Source organism: Nannospalax galili, unplaced genomic scaffold (genome assembly GCF_000622305.1).
Source record: "Nannospalax galili isolate Female #2095 unplaced genomic scaffold, S.galili_v1.0 scaffold1485, whole genome shotgun sequence".
In the NCBI taxonomy this organism is placed as follows: domain Eukaryota; kingdom Metazoa; phylum Chordata; class Mammalia; order Rodentia; family Spalacidae; genus Nannospalax; species Nannospalax galili.
The window spans coordinates 571,342-597,852 of record NW_008353031.1 but is presented as its reverse complement, the minus strand read 5'-3'; the positions used below and the strand labels follow the sequence as shown (position 1 = coordinate 597,852).

The 26,511-nt window shown below is 35.3% G+C and overlaps 1 protein-coding gene across 1 annotated transcript in view; it reads left to right on the top strand.

Moving 5' to 3' along the window:
• Positions 1–26,511, top strand: part of LOC103747790 (CUB and sushi domain-containing protein 3) — a 473,923-nt gene that overhangs the window by 15,544 nt on the left and 431,868 nt on the right. The window contains exons 5-9 of the mRNA XM_008850327.1: positions 4,454–4,592; positions 8,804–8,991; positions 10,350–10,538; positions 19,433–19,549; positions 24,572–24,787. Of these exons, the coding sequence (XP_008848549.1) occupies positions 4,454–4,592; positions 8,804–8,991; positions 10,350–10,538; positions 19,433–19,549; positions 24,572–24,787 (849 nt within the window). The remainder of the gene's footprint in view (positions 1–4,453; positions 4,593–8,803; positions 8,992–10,349; positions 10,539–19,432; positions 19,550–24,571; positions 24,788–26,511) is intronic.

Below are 26,511 nucleotides of genomic sequence, written 5' to 3'. Positions count from 1 at the left end.
GGCCATGAAGAACACTGCTTACTGGCTTGCTTCCCTGGCCCCTGCTCAGCCTGCTTTCTTATGCAACACAGGTCCAACTGCCCAGGGGTGGCACCACCCACAGTGGGCTGAGCCCTCCCACATCACTCAGTAGTCAAGAAGATGCTCCATGGACATGGCCAAAGGCCAATCCAATGAAGGCAATTCCCCAACTGAGGCTCCCTCAACCCAGGTGTGTCAAGTTGACACTAAAGCCATCCAGCACATTCTCTATCTACACTGAAACTGTAATATTAAAGAAATTAAGACTTGCTAAAGGAATATCTTTTTCAACAAATTAATTCATAGGGCTGGAGAGATGGCTTAGCAGTTAAGAACACAGGCTGTGATTGCAGAAGACCAGCTTTCATTCCTGGCACCCACATGGCAACTAACAATCATCTGTAGCTCTAGTTCCATGGGAATCCGACACCCACTTCTGACCTCCATGGGCATTGACTGACACAGGTGCACTTACATACACACAGGCAATATACTCATACATGTAAAATAAAAAGACTAAATAATAAATCAATTCAGTAATCCAGGGTAGAAGATTTTAATTTGAGTATCAACTCTACCATTGCCTAGGCCTTTGTTTCTGATCAGATCATGTATTTCATGATTTTTTTCCCCATTTTTAAACTAGGAAAAGGAAAACGAATTACTTTAAAAAGTCAATAATCTGCAACTTCATTTTAAACTGAACAGCACTGTGTCTCTTTTATTCCATCTAATAGAAATGCCTGGCTGTTTGACTGCTAGCCTAGCCAAAATGGAAATGACCTCCTAGAAACTGAGGGAAGTTGGATGTTGAAAATGGAATTATATTTTGTTGAATTTTTACAAAGTTCATACAATATATTTTGATCACATTTAGATCCTCTCCCCTATTTACAACCCATTTACTACTGCCCACCCAATATTTTATTCCCTATTTTATATGCAGTGAGTTTGTGTATGTATATGTGCGTGTGCACCAATAGAGTCAAATATGTGTTAATAACCATTAACTCTAATTTATGTTACACCTATACTCCTGAATGTGGGGCCATCCACCACCAGCAGCCACAACCTTAAAAAAAACTGACCCTCCCTCCCATGGAAGCCAGCATCATTCCTCAATTAGGGGTTATGACTAGTGAGCCTCTCATTCTTCCATGTTTGAATATTGATTCACTTGATATTATGCAGTCAGCCACAGCTGCTGTGAACCTGTGGGTGTAGTGGTTCTATCACATTTCTCCCTGACCTCCAGCTCTTATGATCTTCCTGTCCCTTCCTCTAAAATGTATTCTGAGCCTTATGGGTGGATGTGGGGCTGTTATGACTTCGCTAAAGTCCCCCTCCCAACTCTCTCTGTCACTAGGGATTGAAGGATCAATCAAAGTGACTCTTGGTGCTTTACTTTTTAATACTTTCTGGCCCATTACTCAATTGTTAATTTTATGACCAATTACCTCATTTAATGACTATTAGGCTGAATGCACAAATGCTTTCGTAGCACAATATGAGCTGGTAAAATAATACAGATTGCTGCCAAATATGCTTCATAGTGCAGGAGTTTCTTTCACTAAGACACTCAGCCATGTCTTCTAAATTATGTTAATTTAAATGACTGTTATGCACATAGTTTAATTTTTTAGATATACAATAAGCCTACAGGAAACCAAATTATGTGACCATAAATAGAAGTACAAGTAATCCATGTGAAAATGATATTCTTAGAAAGCTTTCAGAAAGTAATATTGAATTCTGCTAAGAAAGAGAATTTAGTTTCTTAATAAATGTTATATCTTACACAACACATTTTATAATTTCACCTAGAAAATACTTGATTCAATTCAGATGGGAGGAAAAACCTGTATTTCAAGCACTAGGGTGGCTGAGGCTGGAGGATTACAAATTTGAAGGCAGCCTGAGCTACATAAAGACCTTGCCTCATAACAACAAAAAAGCAAACAAACAAATGAAAGATTTTACTCAAATGGGGATTTTAGAGTGATGCTTCATTCTTTGGTCAACTCCAATATTTTACCATTTATTTGTATTATTTCAAGTTATTTGAAGGGTGATAGTAACTAAAAATGTCTTCAGAATAATAAGTTTTAGAATTTTCATATGGTAAAACAGAATCAAGTATGAAAACACAATCAAGTAAGTAAAAAAAACACACACACACACACACACACACACACACACACACACACACACATAGAAGAAAATTTGGATTTTTTTCTTTGCTGGTTTCCCTTTTGTTTTTGAAACCAGTTCTCATTCTTAATCCAAGTGGGCCTCAAACTTGAAGACACCCCAAGTAGTACTGCAGTCATGTGTCACTGTGCTGGGCAATGGGCGAGCATATGTGAACAGAATTTAAAGATTCACCCATCAATTAATAAAAATATGAAGCAGCAAGTAAAGGTGATAGTTTCTAATGTGTTGAAACCTTGATCTAGAATACATCTCTTTTCATTTCTGGTAAACTTTCTACATTTTAAAATCTATCTGGTAATTAATTTGGTGGGGAAGGGGTTGTGTATATTTCTTGAAAACATACCAGATTAATATAGGAAAGCTGCACAGAGAAGGAAAGAAGTTTGGAGCCTAGGCAATATTAGGTAGTGCAGGTCAGTATAGAAAGAAAGAACAATTGCGGAGCATAGGTAAGGTCTGTGGGTTTGAAAAAAATCACCAGTTATTGCATTGGTGATATTTCCTGAGGATGCAGAAGTTGAGGGAGTGTATTTCTGTACTCTAAGGATGAGGTTATAATAATTTAAACTAAGATGGCAGGCATGGACTGGAAAAACAAAGGTAGGCTTCTGGATGGGTATGGATGGAAACAAATGATAAAATAATGAGATGAGAAAAATGAATATGTCTGGCTTTCTGGTTCACACTCCTAGATAGATGATATCCTTTCAGGAAACAGTGAAGCATTGAAGGTGTTAAGGTCTGTGTAGCTAAATAGACTTGAAAAATGTTTGAAGACTTTTTTAGCCTTGGGAACTTTGGCCAGGTATTCTTTCTGCAACTTTGTTTACTTATCTCTACAATGAGCTGTTTACACTGTATCAAAACACTGGAACTTACTAAAACAACACTGTGGTTGTTCTCAATTGTATTAGAGTTTAAGAAAATGTAGAAAATAAAATACAACAATAATTATAATTTTAAGTAAAAGTTTCAATTTTATGTCATTAAAAAAATAAAACGGGGGCTGGAGAGATGGCTCAGCGGTAAAGAGCACTGACTGTTCCTGCAGAGGACAGGGTTCGATTCCCAGCACCCACACGGCAGCTACGAAATGTCCTTAACTCCAGTTCCAGGGGAATCTGAAGCCCTCTTCTGACCTCCATGGCATTGCACAACATGTGTGCACTCACATACATGCAGGCAATACACTCATACACATAAAATAAAAATAAATAAAATATTAAAAAATAAAATAAATTAAATATTAAAAAATAAAATAAAATAAAATAAAACTGGCTAGAGAGTTGGCTCTGAGATTAGAGCACTGGTTACTCTTGCAGAGGACCCGGGTTTGATTCCTAGTACCCACATGGCAGCTAACAACTGTCTATAACTCCAGTTCTAGGGGATTTCACCACCCTCTTCTGACCTGCGTGGACACTGCACAACACTGAGACATTTACACACATGCAGGCAATACACTCATACACATAAATTTTTTTAAAAAAGAAAAAAGATCAAAATACATGTCTAAGGAATGGTAAAATATAAGTAAAATATGCACAACATCCTTGTATCAAACAAAGCAAGAGATCAAATTTCAGGGGAGAAATAGCTTGAATGGCTGGGTTGATCATGCTGTAAACTCCAGTCATGAATGCAATAATGGGACCTCAAAGTTCAGACACAGTGAAGAAGGAAAATTTGACAACGCAAAGAAGGAAATAGGAGGGAATACAGAGCTAAAAGTACGTGTATTATTTCAAACTATGAGGATGAAGAACGTGAACACAAAACAATATATGTTAGGAAATCACTCAGAGACTTGAGGATGTCTTTACCTGCTGTCATACAAAGCATAGCTACATCACTTTTTTTTTTTTTAAGTAAATTACTCCTTTAAGGGTCAATCACTTCATGACAGAAGCAATTGAATATGTGGGTCAATACATTCAAAACTAGTGTTAACTACTACTTATCAAGTATATCAAGAGGTGGATTTAAATTTCTGTTTGGGCTAAGTGTAGTAGTGCATGCCTATTATCCCATAATTTAGAATGCTAAACCAAAAAGACTCTGGTAGTGCAAGGTTAATCTGGACTCCATAAGAAGTACAAGGCTAGCCTAGGCTGAATAAGACCTATCTCAAATAAATAAAAGAAAGAAATACTGAAAATAATATATACAACTTACTCTAAAACTTCTATTCCTATTACTCCCTGATTTCATTTTTCAGCTCCGTGTGGTGGCCACTTTTCAGCTCCAAGTGGAGTGATTCTCTCACCAGGATGGCCAGGATACTACAAAGACTCTTTGAACTGTGAGTGGGTGATTGAAGCTGAACCTGGACACTCAATCAAAATTACATTTGAAAGGTCTCTGAAAATATTTTTTATCTTATGAAGAAAAGAATATGTATAAGAATGGTTGGCATTCACTATTTCCTTTGCCACATCAATGAATAATTTTATCATAACTGTCCATTGCTATGTCTTGAATGTTTCAGACAGTCTGCCCCCTTTTGACCTTTCAACCTGTTTTCAAGTTAATTGTCTATTTGTTTAATGCTGTAACCGTGCTATTAAGATAAGCAACACTGACCTTTTAGCTGTATGTATATGCACAATACCGAGTTATGAACATATGACCTTTAATTTAATGAGTTTAGTTGTCCTATATTTTGAAGGACTTGTGAATTTGGCTCTGCTGGACTTCAGGAAGCAAAGGTAATATAAACAAATTCAATTTAGACACTTATGAGTACTATCCAGATAACCACACTTACAACTCCCAAAAAATGGTTAGGTCATCAGCACATTCCTATCAATTGACAATTGACCTTTTCTTACTTAAAGTTATTATTGCTGATTATATAATAATCAATAGAATACTGCAATATTGAATAGTGCTGAGCCATCTCTTCAGCCCCATAATTTTACCATTTATTAAAGACAAGGGCTAATGTTCTTACTAATAAGATGCATGAGCTCATTTCTTTCTACATAAAGAATTTGATCTTGGTTGGCAGGGCATGCAGTATGCACAGATAATGAGCTATGGCTTAAACAATAGGAAATATTTCTCTTATAGGGCTGAAGACCTGGAGTCTGAGATTAAAGAATTCACAGTGTTGTTTCTTCTGCTCTCTTTCCTCAGCTATGCCCTGTGTCCATCTTTACTTGTTCTGTCTCACTGTGTCTGTGTCCTAAACTTCTTTTCCTATGTATGATCATACCAGTCATGTTGGATAGGAGTGCACTCACATGATCTCATTCTCACATACTGGAGGATAACATTTGAATTTATGGATTTTGAGAGGCATAACTTAGCACATAACAATTATCTACATATTTTAAGAGTTCTTTTTCCATTTTGTTTTTAGATAGCATCTCATGTAGCTCAGGTTAGCCTCGAACTCACTATGTAGATCAGGATCACTTTGAACTCATGGTCTTCCTGCTTCCCCTTTTAAGTACTAGGATTACAGGAGTACACTACTATGACTTTCTAAAAGTGGACATTTTAAGTTCAGAAGAGTTCTTGGCAGATCGGGAGTTATAGTCCACATTTTAATCCCAGCTCTATGGAGATTGAAGGGGAAGGAGACACAGAGACTTCTACAAAACTAACATGGGCCACTCAGGGAGATTCTTTTTCCCAAAGGAGGGGCAAGGGAGTGATGGCTCAGTGGTTAAGAGCATTACTGCTTTTGCAGAGGACCCAGGTTCAGCTCCTCGCACTCACGTGGCTACTAACAATTGTCAGTAACACCAGTTTCAAGGGATCCAACACCCTCTTCTGGCCAGAATTGGCGCTGTACACAGGGTATATTTAGATGCATGCAGGTGAAACACTCATACACGTAGAATAAAAATAACTAAATAATTACTTTAAAAGAACAAATAAGATTTGTTTTATGATAAAATCATACTCACTTTTCAGTGATTAACATGGATTGTGTTGCAATGGCAATTCTAGAACATTCAAAAAATAAATATTTTAACCAGGCATGGTAGCATAGGCCTTTAATACCAGCATTCAGGAGGCAAAGGCAGGTGGATCTCTGTGAAACTGAGGCCAGCCCGGTCTATATAACAAGTTCCAGGCAAGCTGTGGTAACAGGGAAACCTTGTCTCAAAAAACAAAAATATGAATAAATAAAAATTAATTAATTTAAATAAAGCAAAGTGAGGATTTTCATCATCCATTATCAAATATCTTATTCTAAGAAAGGGTCATTAACTAACCTTGCCTTACCACATATAATTATATTTTCTGAATATGAAATATAGCATTATACTGTGTAACTTTCAAAATTATATTGAAATAATGTGTTCTAGTTTGCATCACTTTTACTATGAAAAAAACCATGACCAAAACAAGTTGAGGAATAAAGTTTATTTCACCTACGAACTTATGGAGGGGAGACAGTGAAGGGGACCAAGGCAGGAACTTGAAGGCAGGAGCTAAAGCAGAGACCAAGGAGGAATGCTGCTCCCTGGCTTCCCTTTGGCCCATGTTCAGCCTGCTTTCTTATGCAACCCAGGCTCACCTGCTCAGGGGTGGCACCCCTCACAGTGGACTGGGCCATCTACATCACTCAACAAATAAGAAAATGACTCCCAGACATGCCCACAGGCCAATCCAACAAAGACAATTGCCAAGTTGAGGTGCCTACTTCCCTGATGTGTCAAGTTGACAAGTGAAGTTAGCCAGCACAATAAGAAGGATATTTAGTATATTTTTTTTATATGAAGCACGTTTCCTAATCTATCACAATTAATTGCATATTTTTGATGACTACATATCTTATTCATCAATATATCAGTACCTCTCACTTGGGTAATAAACATTGTTTTGTATCAGTCATAATGTAGAGTTAATTCATGTTTTTATATTTTATTGTTAGTAGAGTTGATGGCATCCATCAGTCAGATTTTCTCCACTCATTATACTTCAATAACCAAATAAAAATGTTGAGTTGGGGCCATGAGTCCACATAAAATTCACCCATAGTTTAGATCTAGTCAATTTACAGTGTTAAATAAACTTAAATTACGGGGAAAGAACACATAAAGTCAATTAAATAGTATGTATGTTATGCATGTTAAAAAAAGATCTGGTTTATTTCATCTTATAAAATAAATATATCTTTAAAAAACTTGAAAACAATAGAACTATAACCAAAAAACTAATGATAAAATCAATATTTAAAAACAGCATTTTACTAAGAAGAGAATTATTTATTTATTATTATTTTTTTTTATCAAAGCTCTCTTTTATCTGTAAGAACGCGAATGAGTTACAGGTCTGTGTGCAGTGTTACTATGCGGTGCCACATTATGGCTATACTGGAATAAAAACAGCCTGATTATTGATATCCATTTCAGCCAAGAGGAAATCCAAACTGCCTAACAAGCTGTTCCTTCAAAATTCTCCCAGAATTACAGAGGAAGAGTAAACCCTTGTCTTATCAGGAAGAGTTTGTCCTTTCTGATCCCTATTGACCTAGAATAGCATGCACTTACTAACAGATGCTATCAGTTTAATCCCATCTGATGTTTGCAACACAAATGAGGTAATATGTTGCTTCCAAGGATTATCAGCTGCTTGTAGGACTTGCTTTATATGCAAAATATGCACACATACACATATGTTGTTCTAGGTAAAGGGCTGGCATGGATAATAAGGGATTAAAGCTGTATGTCAAGGTCATAAGGTCACAAGTTTGTTCTACATTATAAACAAGCTGAGATAGTGTTAAAAGATCTCAAAGCAAAAGATTAATGTTTTGATTGCAAGGTTGTCCTGTCCAGAGTATGCCATTTTGTAAAAGACATTCCCACATCCGTGCATAAGTAGCAAAGATGTTAGCATTAGATTTCCTCATTTTTGTGCTTGCTTCAATCATTTAAAAAGTTTTACACAATTTAAGTTCTAAATTGCTCAGTTTTCTTACTTGAAAAGAAGGAACGATAACAAAGCAATATTAAAAGGGCTAGAGAGATGCCTCAGTCTGCTTCTCAGTACCCACACAAGGTAGCTCACAACTGCTTGCAACTATAGCTCTAGGGAATCTGACACCCTCTTCCGGCTTCTGCCTGTACTGCACTCATACACAAACCCACACAGACAACACAAATCACACATAAGTAAAAATAAAATTTTTAAAATTTGAAGGACAGACTGTATAAAATTTGTACAAAATTTATATAAAGCTGAGATGAGGCTTGAAATATATTTAATATTAAGATGAAAATTTGATTGAATATGAATACACAGTCATGCAGTTTCTATAGAAATGAAGACAGCAAATAAAGTGACTCAAAAGTTCTTACTTCATGAACCAATCATTTATTTACTAGGGACAAAACATAACATTCAAAAGATGTGTGTACACACCATTTCTAAATGATAATTTCATATATGAATAAGATGTTGATATTTACTACAGATGGGAATTACTCATAGATATCTGAAAAAAATGAAAGTGTTTTAAATAACTTAGAAGTACACTAACAAAAAAAACTTAAAACATTTTTCTCCTTATGTTTTATTATTTGATAATTGTGTCTCCTCATCCTAGATTTCAGACTGAGCTAAACTATGATGTTCTGGAAGTTCACGATGGGCCAAATCTTTTGTCACCATTGCTTGGATCTTACAATGGTACTCAAGTGCCCCAGTTTCTGTTCAGCAGCAGCAACTTTATATACCTCCTGTTTACCACAGACAACAGTCGTTCCAACAATGGATTTAAGATTCATTATGAAAGTAAGTAATTACTTTTTTTTTTTCATTTTCCCATTCTGATTGCTTCAAATTTGATATTATCATGTGTTACTAAAAGGAGTGAGAACTTTATTTATTTATTCTTTTAAATCAAAGCCTTCTTTTATCAATAAGAATGCTAATGCTTTGTAAGGTCTCTGCATAAGTAAATACTTCACATTTTCAATCCCTATTTCCATGATTTCTTCAAGATTCACTACACACTACTATAAATTTAGGTAAAGAACAGTTTTCTGTAAACTAGCACTCATTTAGAGTGAGGTTGAGAACTGGAGAGTATCTAAGATACTCTGCTAAAATCTAAGGAGATTGTATCAAGTTAGTGTCCCCAGACATTCCATCATTGCAAGTTCATCTACTGGGGTCTAATCAGCCTATTTAAAGTCCCTGGCTTGTAGGAAGATCAGCTTTTCCTCACCCAGCAGTAATCAGTTGCCAATATTTCTTTAGCTAAGATTGGGGTCTGCTGTTCATTTCCCCAGTTCTATGCTGGGTTTTTCCTCTGCTCCAGTTTGCATGGGTATTGTGCGTGCTGACACCTAATTTGACACAATAGGACTTCAAATGACAAAATATATGCATTCCAGAGGGTGGGTGCACTATAGGGGGGTGCTAGCGGGGAAGGGGGTGTAAAGATTAAGACTGAGAAGTTCTGTGTGAAATACACAAAAATTCAATTAAATTTTAAAAACTCTAAGGGGATTGTGCAAATGAAGGAGATATAATGGTTTGCTGGGAAAATAAAACACAAAATCAGTGAGGAGAATGCCACAAAGAATCAGTGCTGGAAGCTAATGAACATTAAGGATAATAGCATAGAAGAATCTAATTTGGTAACCTTAAATTTCTGGATGACAATGTTGAATTTGATCCCATTTGCAGTAGAATAAAAAGGCAATAAAATGTCAAGTTCTGAGAATATGTATGACCAAAATTGTATGTATAATAGACTAAAGATCCAAAAATATTGATAAAGAGGCCAATATTGTTGGCTGATCTAACCAAAAAGGTAAAAGTCTTGAATAGAACAAGGGAAGTTCAAAAACAATGACTTTTTCCAAGGAAATTTCGTACATTGTTTGTGGATGAAAGATCTAGCAGTTATGAATCACTAGGAGCAACAGCAGCAGCAGCAGAAACCACCATACAACCTTTCACACGACAGAATATTGAAAATACCATCAACAACCAAGAAACAGTTGGATTGTGTTGTTGTAGGAATGGACACCCATACCTTTCATATTTTGCAAAATTTATACTTGTTTGAATAAATTGAAAATAACTTAGTAAATCTGAATCCTGTCGATCTCAGTCTTGATTCTCCTGCCTTTGTTTATCAGGTGTTACAGTGAATACATACTCTTGTTTGGACCCTGGCATCCCTGTCCATGGGCGGCGATATGGCCATGATTTCTCCATTGGGTCAACTGTTTCATTTAGTTGTGATCCAGGATATAGACTGAGCCATGAAGAGCCCCTTCTTTGTGAAAAGAACCATTGGTGGAGTCATCCTCTGCCAACCTGTGATGGTAAGAACTCATCCAACTTGCAAAATATGTCTATTTATAAATCAATAGTAATTGATATAATCTTTGTAAATATAGGGCTAAAAATATCCTGAATTTTGGCAAGTTTTATCAAAACTGTATATCAGAAAAAAAAAAGAAAAAGAAAAACACTGATAATGCGTAAAGATTTTACTTAGCCATTTTAAAGATGTTGTTCTGACTGGGACAAAATGCCACACTGCTGTCAGGTGAAGACACTGAAGGGTCACATCAGCTTCTTGACCTGGAACACAACAGTTTCAAATGGAAATTAAGTCTGTCTTAAAATTTTTATAACTATGTACATAGCACCATGCCAATTTACACAGACTGGTCTGTGGTGGAAAATTCCAATTTGTAAATGCCAGAGTCATTTGCTACTGTTTTAATTTTTCTAAAAATAAACCAATGAAACTTCAGTTTTTGAACATGAATATGCAATGGGAAAAATATACTTCCCCTACGATTCCGAAGTACTGTGATACGTGTTGTGTCAAGAGGACACTCTGTTCAGCTATTTACAGCATGATTGACAATTGCTTACTCTCCTTCTAATGTGGGGGGCACATTTGTCATTTCATGTTAAATTTTTGAGTCCTTTCATCAGTGCTTTCATGTTTTAGAAACTGCCTTATGCCATTTAGTTTTTATAACAAGGTTTTACAGAATTATCAGTATACTACCCTTGTATTTGGTGGGATACCAATTACATTAGTCAGTAGTCTTGTAATTATGTGACATGAATTCACCATGCACTGATTTAAAAGACAAAACAAAACAAAATTTGTCCAACTCTTGAAATCTTAAAAGAGATAGAGTTTCATACTTGTAATAGTTTATTATAAACAGGAATTCAAATTTCATCATTCACTTGAGACTTTTGTTTGTGGATTTGAGTTATCTGTCACAGCAAGGCTTCTTCCATGTAGAGCATTAGCAGGCGCCTGGCCATCTTGAGGAAGACAGACTCCTTTATATTTAAAACTTCAGAATTATAAAAGATTAAGAACTCTTCCTTATTTCAATGAAAAAGCTCAGGATTGATAGCTGATTGATAGATACGTAAATCAGAGATTCTAATAAAAGAAAAGGACCCCTTATTGTTGGTCTTATATGGGTCAGGTGCTTACTATTTTTATGACTGAGACAAACAGTAAACGAAAATGATATAAAGGTACAAGGTTTGGCAGGCCTTGAAAAAGCCGGTCTGGGTGGATTATTTCTTGCCACAGAAGACCCATCCCAACTCCTGGTGGGAAAGATGAACATGTCATGAAATGTTTCCTACTGGCAGAAAATGCCCACTGAGTCTTTTTCTTGGAGAAGGAGAAGAATCAGACAGTTGGTCACCTTAAATTAAGTGAAAAGTATATAAATCTACCAAGAGCCTCTTTTCCTTGTCTGCCTGTTGGCCTGCCAGGGTAATGTGTGACTCCTCAGCCCTCACCTGCACCCATATGACTGCTCACACCATTCTCTAACTCCATTTTCTGGAGATCTGATGCCTTTTTCTAGCCTCCATGGGTACCAGGAAGGGACGTGGTACACATACACACACACAGGCAAACACTCATACACATAAAAGCAATAATAAATCTTTTAAAAATCCTTTTTAAAAACTTAAGTTTTAAATTGATTTTAGTATTTGAGATGTCTCATGATTGATTCTAGCAATCTCTTATACATTCATAGCATCTAATAGAACAGGTTTTAGAACATCAATACAAGAAAATATTCATGTATGGATTAGTGGCTTTTAAAATTAATTAAACTCATACAGTCTTCTTACATAGAATATGTCATGGTACATTTTTATCAATTTTCATTCTAGTCAGACTCTTGTAATTGATCAAGATGATAACCATATGAAGAAAATACATAGCAAAACATTTGCAATGGAAAATCTCACTTAAGAAGATAAAAGATTTCATTAGGTAGATGCAAATCAAGAGGCAGATGATGATGGTAGAAAACTGTCAGTGACATGTAAAATAATGGAAAATGAGAATTTGGAAGAGCCCGACCAATTAAAAAACATCAACAAGAATATTGACACATTAAAAATACTTAAAAAGAGATTGACTTGAAGATGAAACGACTGAATAACTCTCAGAAAATAACTGACAAATTTGTGGTGTTTTGTTGTTAGGTGAGAATCTTGCTATGTGGCCCTGGATGACCTCAAAACGGGGACCCCAAGCATTCCATGTATCTCTGCCTCAAAACGGGGACCCCAAGCATTCCATGTGTCTCTGCATTCCATGTGTCTGTGCCTCCAGGCACATGCCAAAACACTGAGATCTTGTGACTCCTTCGAAAATAATCATTGATGAAAAGAGTTACAAAGTTAATCATAAATTTAAAATATTATAGGTTGCTACAGATTTTTTTTCTGAAAAACATACCTTATAATGTTTTAGGAAAAGATCAACATTTGATTCAAAGTCTGCTTATGATTATGCAGAGCTGGGCCATTTATGTCTGTGTACTGTGTAATGATATACATACACACACACACCACACACACACACACACACACACACACACACATATCTATATGGAGAAAGAGAGAGAGAGAGACTTTTTCTATAACCCCAACTGATCTACTTACTACATAGGCCAGGCTGGACTCAATCCCACAGACAACTACTTGCTTCTCTCCCCAAGTGCAGAGACTGTGCCACCAGACCTGACTCAGTATATTTTTAATAGTAAAGAAGAAAGCTGAAATTATTAATGATGAAAATTAAAACTGAGAAAAAACCTAGAGCAGCTAGGCTGAGAAAACAACCCGTGCTTATCAGTCCCTGCTGGCTTGAGAAGACAAATCCTGCTTTACCTAGGACACCAGTCCTCTCACTTGCTTGAGAAAAGGAGTGCCTAATCTTTTCTCTTGATATTTAAACACACTTCCTCCTTAGAATTCTAACTGTGGCTCCCCATCTCTTTTATGACATGCAGATTAGAGAACCCTGCGCATAACCCCTGTCACATAAACTTGGAAGCCCTGTGATCCTGGTTTCCACCAATCCCAGAGTGGTGTTGAAATAACTACTGGAAAAGAACTGTAGCCTATTGCTCAGGCTTTGGAGATAACTTTCCTGGGCCTACTGCTGACAGAATCAGAACTAAAGATGGGACTGTGGCTTCTCATTTTGTCCTTGATGCCTGATTTGAAAGCTGAAATTCCATTACCACAGCTTTTCTCATTACATTAGGGCTGTTGAAAGGGTTAATTGACTCAATATAAATAACTTTCAGAGTTGTGCCAGTCATACTGTTTGGCTTTGTTTCTGCTAAGATTTAACAACTATTTGTAACCTATCAAAATTGTATTAGTTTTTAAAATACGGTTATGTATTTTCATATTTAGTTAATGAAATTGCATTTGTAAGTCAAGTTCCTTCAAGAATTTTCCCAGTATTAGTGACTTTTTCCATTTTAATTCTTTGACAGATTCATCTATGTACATAATAAGTTTTACTTGCTTCTGTCCCCCAGTCCTCTCATACCCCTCTTTCTTCCACCTAAACCCTTCTTTCCAAGAGTTCCCCTCCTACTTCCGCACTTCTTTTTGTGTGTGACCCACCGAGTTAATTAGTGTTTCTTCCAGGGACATTGGTGAGAGGTTATTTACTGGAACTCGAACAATTTATCAATGGCTATACCATTAAGAAAATTATACTCATTCCTCCAACAACAATTAACTGCCCTTACTCCCTCTGGGAGGGATTGGGCCACAGCTGCAGTGAGTTCATAAGTGCAAGGGCTGTGTCATATTATCATTTCATTACATATCTCCCCATCCTCTGGCTCTTATTCCTTTGACTACCTCTTCTATGATGTTCCCAGAGCCTTGCAGAGGAATCATATAAATGACCCATTTAGGAAAAACACTTACCCTCAGTACTTTGGCCAGTTATGGATGTCAGTGGTGAAGGCTGAGCTCTGCTCTAATTGGTGGAAAAAGACATGTGTATTTAGAAGACAATTTGACAAAATGACTCTTTAGCAAAATTATAGTAGAATGTTCCCCCCTGGGCCTACATCCTCTCCAACCATGGGTTCTTGACCAGATTCAGAGAACCAGGCTAGAGTTCTCCAAGCAGAAAACATTTGGGTGAAAGAGGGCACGGTCTTGCCTGGCTGGTTGTTATTTGAGCTCAGTAAGAGTGTTGATGACTTCTCTTCCCCAGCAGCCTGGTACTGTGAAAATTAACAAGCAGGGGAAAAGCTTCAGCTCAGTTCCAGTGTAATTTCTGTATGTCCTGTGACAAAGTATGTGGTGTCTTCAGCAACGGGGACTTACCATCAAGTTCTAGTGGGCGACCAAGAACAGTGGCAATAACCTGTATTGTTTGGGGGACTTTGGACCTACCTTACAAAATCTCATAAAAATGCATCCCACCCCTGACACTGGAATTTTTGTCTAATAATGCATAGCTTGTGGGAAGAGTATTATCAACCCAGAGAAGGTATTTCCACTCAAACTAATTTTTTGATAATATTTTATTTTAAGAAAACAAAAACTTCTATCTACTACATCATAAAAAGTGTACTTTATATTTAGATTTTAACTGTATTCAAACAAACACTACAAATATTCTTTATTAATATATCATATACTAATCATTCTTCCTAAATTTCAGAAGAGGATATGACATGAATTGTTTATGTTCCTTAAACTTCTTATTTTCTATGTAACTGTAGGTATAACTTACAGAAAGAAAATCCCCAGGCACCTCTCTTTGTATAGAAACCAGAATAGTCAACAAAGTAACAAAAGAAGAGCTCTCCCTATATCCCCTATATGTATGCTTATACACACACAAACACACAAAAAGTACACACGTTAACACAAACATGCACACATAGCAGTACATAGGGAGCATACTTCCTAAAGGTTTTGTGCATCTGTTTTTTGTGTTTTTTATTAATATTACCACTTACTTATAAGCCATTTTGTACCTTGTAAATAATATAAAAACATAAGTACATTTAAACAATATGTCTATAATATAATCATATACAAAGATAATTTTGAGAAGAAAAAACACCAAATATTTTTCATCCTTTTTTAGTTTTAGGTTTGACTGTTAGTTTGATAACACTTAATAGCATTAGAAAACCTTAATCTAAGTTCATACTTTTGAAGATATGAATTTTTAATATAAAGTAAAAGTCTTTTGAACTTGAAGGCATAGCCTGATTATTGGTAAGGCTTTAAGCAGACTGAGCAGTTTAAAAAGCTTAGTTTTCAATTTTGAAATAATTTTTATATGTATGAGTGCATTGCCTGCATGTATGTAAATGCACCTATTTTATGCAATGCCCAAGAAGGTCAGAAGAGGGTGTCAGATTCTCCTAAAACTGGAGTTATAGACAGGACGGTGTTTAACTGCCATGTGGTTGCTGAGAATCACACCTGGGTCCTCTGCAAGAGCACCCAATACTCTTAACCTCTGAACCATCTCTCCAGACGCAGCTTAGATTTATTATAAAATATTTATTTTTACTTTATGTGTATGAGTATTTTGCCTGCATATAAGTATGTGTACCATGTGCATGCAACTGTACCTACAGAGGCCAGAAGAGGATATCAGATCCCCTGGAATTGGAGATACAGATGGTTGTAAACAGCCATGTGGTTGCAAAGAACTGAGCCTAGGTCCTCTGCAAGAGCAGCCAGTGCACTGATGAGCCATATCTCCAGCCCCAACAGCATTGTTTTTAAATGACTTTTTTCCTTCAATTTAAGTTGGACAAGATTCTTGAAAGCTTGTCTTTAAACAGGAGAGCAGATAGTAACTGTTACTACTGCTTACTGCTTTATGTTATAAGTTAAACTTTATCTTAGAAATGTAAGGTATTATTTATTATTGTCTTGAGACAATAAGATAGTCATCTTTTTATCTTTAAATATTTTTTATTGAATTTTTGTGTATTTTATACAATATATCTTAGTCACATTTATTCCTCCTTCCTTATCTGCACCCCCCTCATAGCCCGCCCGCAGGACTTCATGTATTTTGTCACATATGTTAAGGCCTATCAAGTCAAGTTTGTATACCCAGATGTCCCTTGGTGTGCATTCATTTACTAGAGCCTGTTCAACCTGTCTAGCTTCACTCCTTTAAAGAAAATTAGCTTTCCCTCACCCATCAATGAACAGCTGCCAGTAGTTCTTCACCAAAGTTTTTTTGTGTTTTTTAAAAAAGGTTTTTTAGCCTGGCCTGGTGGTGCATGCCTGTAATCCCAGCACTTGGGAGGCACAGGCAGGCGGATCTCTGTGAATTCAAGGCCAGTTTGGTCTACATAGTGAGTTCCAGGACAGTTGGGGCTACAGGGAGACCCTGTCTTAAAAAGGGTTTTTTAAAGTGCATTTATTTATTTAGTGAGTATATGTATGTATGTGTGTGGGCATAAATATCCCATAGCACACTTGTAGAAGTCAAAAAACAACTTGAAGGAGTCAGTTCTTTCTTTCAAACATGTTAGCTCCAGAAACCCTCCTCAGGGATCAAGCTTTGCAGTAATTCCCTTTACCAAACACACCCATCTCTCAGGTTCATTTTTTGTGACTTTTTTAGTCTTAATTTAGCTCTTCCTTTCTGTATATTTGTTGACTAAGACGTTTTATTCAGTCTACAGTCTTCATGAAATACAGTCTTTTCATAGAGATGCACAGGTTTTAATTGAATAGATAAGTTTTACTGACCACATGTCACTAAACGAATTCAAACCATGTTGCCTTAATAAAGTTTTTGTTTGGTTCCTAGATTAGAGCATAAGATTAAATATGGTATATTAGGAATAAATGAACAAGTTTAACATATTCTAAGAAAATAATCAACGTGTTAGACATGGGAAAAGTGGCTAGGTGGATATAATACTTTCCAGAGTTGAGATCCCCAGAACCCACATTAAAGCATGGCAGGCATCGCACCACATATAATATTCCTTGTACTTGGGAGGCACAAACAGATGATTCCCAGGGCAAACTGACTAGCTATGCAGTGTAAATACTGAGCACTGTGTTGAGTAGAGACCAATGTAGGAAGACACTTGACATCAATTTCTGGCCTCCTTATTTTTGTGCACACACACGAAAGCACATTTGAACACACATGAGCTCACCCACATGAGCTCACACACAGGCATGCATGCACAGCACATGCAAAAAATCTGAAAGAGAAAGAGAGAGAGAGAGAGAGGAAGGAAGGAAGGAAAGAAAGAAAGAAGAAAGAAAGAAGAAAGAAGAACCATTATCAACAATGTATCAAAAGATCATAAAAGTCAAAATGTCCTTGAAACTATTTGGGAGCTCTTATCTAATTCCTAAAAGATTTGAGGGTTACCTCTTCAAAGGGAGGAATGTTAGAGTAGAAAAAGAAAGCCCAATTTAAAAGAAAGAAAGAAAGAAAGAAAGAAAGAAAGAAAGAAAGAAAAAGAAAGAAAGAAAGAAAGAGATTTACAAGGAAAATAAACATCTCCTTAGTAATGGCATTTATCAGCAAGATAGGGCTGAAATGGTGTAGTAGGTCTTCGTTTGATCACAAAATACAGCATGTTTTCTAAAATATTAAAAGGAATTGAGAAATTCAGAATCAGTAATTAACAATGGCAGAATACATTCATCACTGAGTATTTGTATAACTTTCCAAATCATATATATTTTCATAATGATTTGATAATTTGTATGTTTGGAAGTAAGTGCTTGGTTTCAGGAAGATAGCCTGTTTAGATGACTCAAAAGAGGTTCTGGTCAACAACTCAATACATATAAAAGAAATAAAAGGATTTATGGTTTCAAATTTTCAATAAATATAAAAGGCCAAGCCTTTGGGTATCAGTGCTCCTAGGAATGTTAGACTCAGGAATTCCAGATAGGTGCAGTTACGGAGCAGCCAGATTAACTTATATCTTCAGTCTTATCACTGATACATGGAAAAAAATCACAATCATGGAAAGAAAAAAAGCCAAAAATCACTGGTCTGGATTTTCTGATCTTCTGAGGAAACTGGCCACATTCTGCCCTTTTGGTTCTGACTGCCTTTTCTTTATCCAAGGGAGTTTGCCATTCTGGGTAGAACAGGAAAAGATTGCCACTGCGTCCATAGAATATACATTTTTACTAGACTGTATCTTCTGTCTATTCTAATTATTAACACTGATAAAAGTACAATGTATAATATAAGCACTGATGTTTGTTTATGTGCTAGAATATTGATTTTTTCTTAAATAAATTTATATTGCATCAATTTTATTAGTTATAAATTCATAAATATGTATTTTTCTTCACGTTTTGGGACATTTACTCACAAATCCATGCCCCCACAAGAATATTTCTTTGCTTATGGTATTTCTCAATGAATTACAACTGTGAAGAAGACTTCAAAACTTTCACAACTTACTTCACTGTTTTAAAAAGAATCCCATGAAGTGTGACACATATCCCCTTAGGAATCTATAAGAAACAATTTTACATAATTAACTCATTTCTTAGTGTTTAATAAGAGAAGCTGCAAACAATTAATTACTCATATCTAATTAACCATCAACTTATGCAAATGCTGCTTATAATTAGAAAAGTGTAAGTATATACTTCAAATTCAAATGTGAAAAGCTGAGCTATGTTCTCTTGGGGCAAGTACTAATTCTCAGAGACTATTAATACATTTTTCTTCCCTAGTGCTGCAATGGATGAGAGGATTTTGTAGTATTGTACGAGGTCTTTACACACTCCTCTTATTACCAGGAAGTTGATTAGACAAACATAATGGAACTCATCCTTTTCAAGAGAGGAGATAAGAGATTTGTTCAGCCTCTGCCTCTCCAAGGGTGACTGACAGTAGCATTCTCTTTTTTATTTTCAGCATTATGTGGAGGAGATGTCAGAGGGCCTAGTGGAACAATCCTATCACCTGGTTACCCAGAATTTTATCCAAATTCTCTCAATTGTACGTGGACTGTTGATGTAACCCATGGAAAAGGTAATTTGCTTGATGCAGTAATAATTGTCTTATCTTCTCAGTATTTATTGGGTCTAATTTAGACATATTCCATGACAAAAACCAGGAAAGTACTAAAAATTTCAACATGAGTAACTGTGGCCTGGAATTATATTTGCTTTCCTATAGTATTATATTATACTCGTTTGACAACCAAAATGTGATATGAAATACTTGCTTTTCTTTGATATATTAAATTATTTGCAATTTTATCAATAAAACCTGAAAGAAGTTGGCTTTTGCATGGGCATAGTATTAAACAGCTAATATCAGAAGTTTAAACAAGACTCCAAGGCTGCTCTACAATGCCATACCAGTGGCAAAGCAAACAGTTAATATTTGTGTTTAGTTCATTTTTCTTGCTTATAAATTGTACCTTTATTATAATATCTCCATACAAATTATATACTAGTTATAGGAATTATGATTGTGAGGAAGAAAATGATGGATGTGGTGGCCTGGGTTAGGCAGGGCGTGGTGGCTCACGCCTTTAGTCCCAGCACTCGGAGGCAGAGGCAGGCGGATCTCTGTGAGTTCAAGGCCGGCCTGGTCTACATAGTGAGTTCCAGGACAGCTGGGGGTACAGGGAGACCCTGTCTCAAAAAAGACAAAAACAAAACAAAACAAAAATCATTCTGTTGCTGTTTCTGTTGGTCATGGGTTTGACTTATAAATTCTGTAACTCTATAAATTCTGTAAGTACTTGAGTGCCAAATTATCCAGAACTGAACATCAAATAAGTCTCACATCAAGAAGATAGATTGTAAAATTTCACTGTACACATAGTAAGGGTTGATAAATATTCTTTTACAAATAAGGATATAAGTGAAAGATATGTGGGACTGTAATTGTTAATTGATGCAAATGAAGAAAGACTAGCAACTTAGCAATACATTTGATATAAGGTAATAGTAAGGAAAAGGATACTGAAAAGATTATCGCCTTAATACATTAAAGCGAAAATGCTTTAACATTGTTTACCTGGAAATACCCATGGACCAGTCTTCAGAGTCTGCTCTTGAGAAGTAGTTTTCTTTTTAAACTGTTGTTATTGGAGCTGGAGAGATAGCTCAACAGTTAAGAGCACAGGCTGCTATTGCAGAGGACCTGGGTTTGATTACCAGCACCCACATGGCAGCTAACAACCATCCATTATTCCATTTCCAGGGGATCCGATGCCCTTTTTAACCTTCTCTGGCATTGCACGACATGGTGAATCCACCTACATGCAGGCATTACATTCATACACATTAAAAAAAAAAAGAATAAAAAGTTATTGTTACCTTCTTATTACTGATCTTACAATTATACTTAAATTTTACTATAGAACTCCTGAAAGTAAAGTAAAAACTAGCAATGAGTAGTGTCACAATTTGAAAAATGAAAGTTTGTTACCATGTGTGATGATGCTTGCCTTTTATTCCTGCACTCAGGAGACAGATTTAGGCAGATCTCTGTGAGATCAAAGCCAACATGGTGTACACAGTGAGTTCCAGGCCAGCGGAGACTATGGGGAGAATATCTCAAATAATAATAAATAAATAATAAAGTAGAAACTTGTTTCAATTAATCTAAATTTTTTTTGCAAATGAAATCTGACTTTGATAAAACTTATTGAGTCAAGGATTATGTATTGATGGTGATAGATTTCCACTATGATTTAAATGTTATTGAGGAAAAAAACACTAAAATGAGAATGGGGTTGCTAAATAACAGCAATAATGTTAATATCTTTATAAATCATAGTTTTTGTTTTCTAGGGCATAAATCTCTTTGCTAGATGTTAAACCAAGAATCCTATTATTTCACTGTGGAGTAGTTTAATAGAGTTTTAAATAAACTCCCTAATATAATACAAGAAAATGGAGGGCTACAAGCTCCTTGCTATGTAAACAGAGGTTTAATTAACACTTAAGGTTTCACATCTTCACAGGTTTTAAGTGTTAATTAAATCTGTATTTACATGGCAAAGAATGCGGATTTAGATGCCTTTCTTTTAAGAGCTCACATGGTTTGCTTAAAGTATTATTGCAAAGACAAGGCAAAGTTATGTGAAGGACTTCAAGTTGGGAGAAAAAATATTATGACCTTTTATATGGCACACTAATTTCTTTTTATAGGGATCTAGAAACATGATGAAGAATTCTGTTATGACTAGTTCCTAAAACAGAGAAGCCTATTCCTTAGGAAAAACCTGCTCAGTCTTAAAATATTTGGACCTGTTTAATTCACTGAAGTTAGAACACACACCATCAAAGCCATAATCATCAATCAATCAATCAATCAATCAATCAATCAATCAAACACTAGAATGCCAGCTTTCCCATTTTGAAGATGTTCCAGCTATGGAAATCATTAGCTCTAAAATGTGATGTTGCATAACTTAACACTAATTGATACAGATAGTTTCCATTAATGAAACCTGTACTCCTTCTCCTAAACTCTACTGTGATCTCACCATGCTACTATCTGATAAGGAGATTTTAACCATATAACTCAATGTTTTAGGTTACCGTAATTTCAAATGACAATTAACCCCAATGCCTAATTTTCTGTCATTATTATGCAACTATGTTTCTACTTTTATGGCAGACTGTTATATTTATTTACTCTTACTAAATTCTATCATGTTATTTTCCATTCAAAGATTCTATGACATCATGCTAAAATTATTTACATTTTACTTATATTTGTATTATGTAGTCAGAACATTCTTATGCATAACCATAAACACCTCTACTTTAGAGTTTTATAAGAACCTTCACTAGAATAGATTAAGTATCTAATATTTAGGAATAAGAACGTTTCAAATGTATCACCAATAATCTCGTCAGTATTTAACATTCAGTTATGGTCTTTGGAAACATAAGATTGCCCAACAATTTCATATTTGTTAACTACAGTGTCATTGAGCCTATACTGTTTGTGGTTTACAATGATATTATAAGAAATTTTCCTGAAATATATTAAAGAAATTAGGATGCTAATTCTAGTTGGCCATGAAAGCTGATGTCATTAATCCCAGGACTCAGGAAGCTGAGGCAGGGATTCATGAATTTGAGACCAACCAGCATAATCTAGGGAGGTTGAAGTTATTGATGGAAAATGAAATTTAAAAAATAGAACAGAACATAAAACTGAACAATACTTGACAGTAGCTTATATTAGAAAGAAACCTGAATTTTTCAACAAATTCAGTGTATAAGAAACATATCTTTCTTAAATATATAAGCTGCATTTGTACTAATTTTTCTCAACTTTTCTATCTTTGTCTATTTTGTTTTAGCTTTCCTTGATAGTGAAAATAAAATTAATTTTTCTAAACTTTCCAAATTGTTCTATTTTGCAGAGCTGGATAAGGCAGAGGAGTTGAAAGAACGTTCTGGCCCTGTCGACACTCCATTCTCTTTGTACCTGCAGTAGTGTCAATTCCACTCCTATACTAAAGAATATTTGAAATATTGTTTCAATTTCTGAACTTCCTCTTGGGCTCTGTTATTCTTGCTCCCTGCCAAGTTTAGTAGCCCTATTTTGAAAAAAAAATGAAAAATAATCTTTTTGTATAAGTTACATTGTATAAAGCATTGTATAATACTATATTGTATTATACACTGTATAATAGTTTGTTTTCCCAATTCAAAGTTAATTAGTTTTGGCCTTGTTTTTTATCTTTTTTTTCAAAACCATTGGTGATTCAAAGAATTTTCGGTGTTTGGTGCTAAAATGCAATAGATAATGTTATGGGACTCTGAGAAACTTGGATTTCCTTAATGATTATTTTGCTGATTTTTCACAGGTCAGCTTAAAAAGTACTAATAAACCACACCAAGAAAAAGATGCATGTACTAGTCCTCTATTTCATATGGCACATTATATACAGCATTTGTGTATCCATGTTACTGTTCATGAATTTGTCATTGTTTCATATGAGTTTTTGAATGTCATTGAAAACTAACACGAAGCCACAATATCCAGCCATACTCTGTAGAACAGAACAAACAATTCCCAAATATTAAGGATTAGTAAGACTACAGAGCAAACATATTTAGCTATGGAAAGGTAAGACAACATAGCTATTTTGTAAAACCATTTTTCTTTAAACTGAATATATTACGCATAGGAAGCAGTAGGTATTTATCCAAAGACAAAACTCCATCATTGTAATATTTGCACATTCAGAGCATCACCATCTATGTTTATGATAAAAATGCAGAGCACCTCAACAACCATAAATAGTTCAATACATAATTAAATATAGTAAATATAGTACCCACAATCAGATGGAATAACAGAGACAAGCCGCGCATAAAGTTGAGTGCAAGTCAGACCCCAAAGAGTACCTGATCCATGATGCTGTACTGTAGATTATAGAAGCATTTTATGAAATAGGAAAACTAGTCTGTGCTGTTGGAAGTTGGTGAAGTGAAGAGAGGGAAAAGTTTCCTGTAAAGCGTGCTGGTGTTGGAAATGTGCCCATTGGTTTGGGTATTATGTACAAGACAGTATTCAGTTTCTGAAAATTCAATAAGCTGTATGATAAACTTTATATGTTTTCTTTAGATCATATAGAGAGTTGAAGATGTCTGAAAAAAATAAAGGGTCATTGTATTTTTCTAATAAATAGTACCTTCTTATTAATTGTCTGAAGTAGACTTGTTTTGAAAGTTGGAATCTACTTTTTTAAGCACTGTTCTCATGTTGTTTGAGGAGACTAGAGAGGGCATGGAAGGTAGTCACCCGGAAGCTGCCAAGGACACTATTTTCTTTGAAACTTTTAAAACTCAAGTGATCATTTTTCAAGCATTATTTCCAAGTTTTCTAAAATATGACTCACTATATCTTTTATATGTAAACTCATAGAAACACAAAACAAAAATAATTATACTGTACATCAGGAAGATGGCAGTGAAGTTCATTTTTAGAATAAGCAAGATGGCGACTTTCTATGATTTACTAATAATATACACTGTGAGATGTAATTCTAATTTTCCTGTTTTTATTTAGGTGTGCAGTTCAACTTCCACACGTTTCATTTGGAAGACCATCATGACTACTTACTGATCACAGAAAATGGTAGTTTTATGCAGCCTCTGGCAAGGCTGACTGGCTCAGAGCTTCCTTCCACAATCAATGCTGGCCTCTACGGAAACTTCAGAGCTCAGCTGCGCTTCATTTCCGATTTTTCAATATCATACGAAGGATTCAATATCACGTTCTCCGGTGAGAAAATAAAGAAATAAGAGCTCCTTTAATAAACATTATATCATCAAGTTTTTAAAAATATTAGCCTAACATGACAAAACAGAGAAGTAAATTTTATGGAAAAAAATGAAAAGAGTTTAAAGTAGAAAAAGAAAGGAAAGAAAAAGCCTGTCAACATGCTTTAAATTCCCAGGAGGTTGTCTCCAGGCACACATTGGAGAACACTATAACAAAGTTTAAAAAAATCAATTCACTAAAAAGCCACTAACAGTATAATCATTACATTCTCATTATCTTAAACTGTTGACATTCTGAAGGGAAAAACCAGCTAAAATAGTTACTGATTGTAAAATAAATATTCACACCCACATACACACATACACGCACACATATAATCTCTAATTATACATAACTGGTATAAAATACTATATATACAATATATAGACATATATTATTATGTAATATACTTGTGTATTGTTTCAAACTAAAAAAAAAATGTGAATTAAACCAGTGAAATCTATCTAGTTTCAGCTATTTGACAAAAAATATACTGACTAACCAAGATTAAGATAAATTCATTTCATTATTTGGAAACTATGATCTAGAAACTAAGTATGATTAAGCTTTCCTATGGAACAAACTGATTTATAGATAAATAGTATTGTTACCAGAACACCTGCCCTTAATGTTTGGTATAGAGTCTGAACCACTGTCATCATTAAAAGAAAACAACAGATTATATACCTCAGAATGAAAATTTTAATTTATTTACAGTTTTAGTCAAACTTGAGAGGGAGAGAAATTCTTCATCTGTCGCTACCTTATCCATAGGAGTATTAGAACTTAGAGTAAACAGGAGATGAAGGATAGGAAATACATGTAGATTTAGCTGTTTTTCAGTTACAAGAGCTGGGCAATAGGCTCTCTCCTGTGTGATGACTCTCCTGGTACAATGGCTCTTATGTTGTTTGGCTGTCTTCAGTTTCAGCATATTTCCAACAGGGATCCTAATTTCAGGGCAGCTTTACAGTATGACTTGAGATCTAAGGATGGTAATTATCAGACCAATGACTATAAAAAGTATTCATATAGCATAAAGTTCTACTTTATAATTGTAATGAGATAAACTAATTTTATAGAGAGAAAAAAATTAATGAATAACACTTAATCCAACTTAATAATAGTAAAATTATTTACCTATAATACACATTCAGTCATGCAAATGCATTCTTGTTCTACTTTAAAACTGTTTTATATATATGTACAAATACACAGTACAACACAAATGTTAATCATTGTTTTTAAACTGTTTTATTATTTGAAAAAATCAATAACTATAGGGCTGGAGAGATGATTCAGTGGTTACGACCACTGACTGTTCTTACAGAAGATCCAGGTGCAAGTCCCAGCGCCTACATTGCAGCTAACAACCATCCTCAATTCCAGTTCCAGAGGATCTGATGCTTTCTTCTGTCTTGTGCTTGCATTGCATGACATAGGTGCACTAGCATACATACAGACATAACACTCATACACATAAAATAATTTTTAAAAAATTAGAAAGACTTTTACTGGTCACAGTCGCTTACTTTCTGAGTTCCTTGGCATCTGAGTATGAATATAAACTAGTCAGATAGACAGCCTTCTTCCCCCACTAGAGCCTGCATACTCTGTCATCCCTGCCACTGTCCACTGTGTTGTCAGGACCCCCATCTATTCCCCCCTATCTGCCCTTCTGGTAA